The 1,781-nt window shown below is 36.4% G+C and overlaps 1 protein-coding gene across 1 annotated transcript in view; it reads right to left on the bottom strand.

Moving 5' to 3' along the window:
• LOC114070725 (histone-lysine N-methyltransferase NSD2-like) overlaps positions 1–1,781 on the bottom strand; it is a 46,256-nt gene that overhangs the window by 33,499 nt on the left and 10,976 nt on the right. Inside the window, exon 7 of the mRNA XM_027908276.1 lies at positions 328–446. Within this exon, the coding sequence (XP_027764077.1) occupies positions 328–446 (119 nt within the window). The remainder of the gene's footprint in view (positions 1–327; positions 447–1,781) is intronic.

Genomic DNA, 1,781 nt, shown 5'->3' with positions numbered 1-1,781 from the left:
TTTTTTTTTTTTTTTTTTACTTTCCTGTAAAACTGAACTCCAAATCAGGAGGGAAGAAAAAGAACTACAAAGCATGACAACATGGAGAGGTCACGCCTCCCTCTGCACATTCCTTCGGGAAACAGATTTTCTCAGTGACATGTTCGCCATGGTTTAAGTCATACCTCCATTCTCAAAACAAAGCTCACATGTATCTGAACATTTACAACACTTTGGTACGATCTAGTACTTTTTTAATCCTGAAAATGGAAATGCTGACAAACTTAACTACAGCAATGTGACTGGTGCTGCTATAAATCAACCCAAACAAACCAACGACATAATTACCTTCCGATTATTCTGTTTATCCATCCTGAGTCTTTTCCTAGGTGCTTCCTGAACTTCAAAATCTTCTGTAGGTTCCTTTGTCCTCTTTTTTTGGTTTCTTTTATTTCCATGTAAATTACCTTGGGATGGGGGATGGGGGAAACTTACATGAAAAATAATCTAAAACCCACTTTGAAATTATTTTGAACTGATCTAGTTATTTAAGGTACTTTTCTTTCAGTCATTATCTTTAAAACATGGTTAAACATTAACACAGTTTGATGACCTCTTAACACTTAGGATCTGGCTTCTGGTGCTGAAGACTAACTCTAGAACACATCCAAATCAACTGCTTCATACTCAAGTTATTTTAGAAAGATGAGTCTACCTGTATAAGAACTAGTTTAACACCTCAGTGTTACTGCCCAACATTTATTTCATATCACGAGACTGCACGTGATTGATCTACACAGCTTTTAGCTCTCCTGACGCTTTTGTCACTAAAATTAATTTGTAAGTCTCCTCCTTAAGTCTACTTTAAGTTCTCCAACTGTTACAGATGAAGATACTGGCGACATCTATTAAGGGGCCTCTGAAAAAGACAAGATATCACCAAACATACAAATTGATTCTCCTTCTGGAATGGCAACTCCAAACTCTAACAAGCTTACTTATTTTTACAGGAGACTGTAAGATCCCTTTATGAACCAGAATCCTATGAACAGAACCACACTGGTCATTTTAAACCACAAACTCGTTCACGTATTTAGATGATTGTTCACTGTACGGTTTACGCTGCTGCTAAATTACAAAAGGTCAGTGAGTAATCTACATACCCCTGCCACAGGCTCAGCTACTACTTGCACTTCAAACACTCAGGGAGGGGTTTAGGAAGTGGTCTGTTTCATCAGGATGAAATTACAACATCGTTACACTCTCCAGTACTCCCTAGTTTATGAAGCTACAGAATACTATTAGTATGAAGATTGCAAGCTTCAGGGGCACAGATATGTTAACTGAGAACTGCCCTACAGCTACAAGCATTCTATTCCAGTGGGAACAAATATCTGTAAATATTAAAAATATAGCAACTTGAAAATATGGATAATTTTCAAATTAATGTTCTTATCTAAACAATCTAGAACATATTCTATGATCAGACTCTGAATCCACAAAGCAGACTGAAATGGCTCCAGGAAAACCTGCTACTTACAAAAAGCCAGCAAAAGAAATCCCACAATATTTTTCCAAGTTTAAGATAAGAGGATTTGAGTAGGGGAACAATCGAACTGACATATTATCATCTGTAGATAGCTATAAATGTACACAATATATGTACTAGAAACACCTGGTACAGGTACAATTTCAATTACATTTCTTGCAATATGACACTGAGGAAGGTGAACAAAATTCAGCACTACAGTGTTAAGATATTTAATTTGGGATCCATTAAAGTTCTAATGTCAAGGAAGACA

The sequence above is a fragment of the Empidonax traillii genome, unplaced genomic scaffold (genome assembly GCF_003031625.1).
Source record: "Empidonax traillii isolate 1590-97213 ecotype Southwest subspecies unplaced genomic scaffold, ASM303162v1 scaffold1670:size75979, whole genome shotgun sequence".
In the NCBI taxonomy this organism is placed as follows: Eukaryota; Metazoa; Chordata; class Aves; order Passeriformes; family Tyrannidae; genus Empidonax; species Empidonax traillii.
This window is presented reverse-complemented; position numbering and strand designations above follow the sequence as displayed.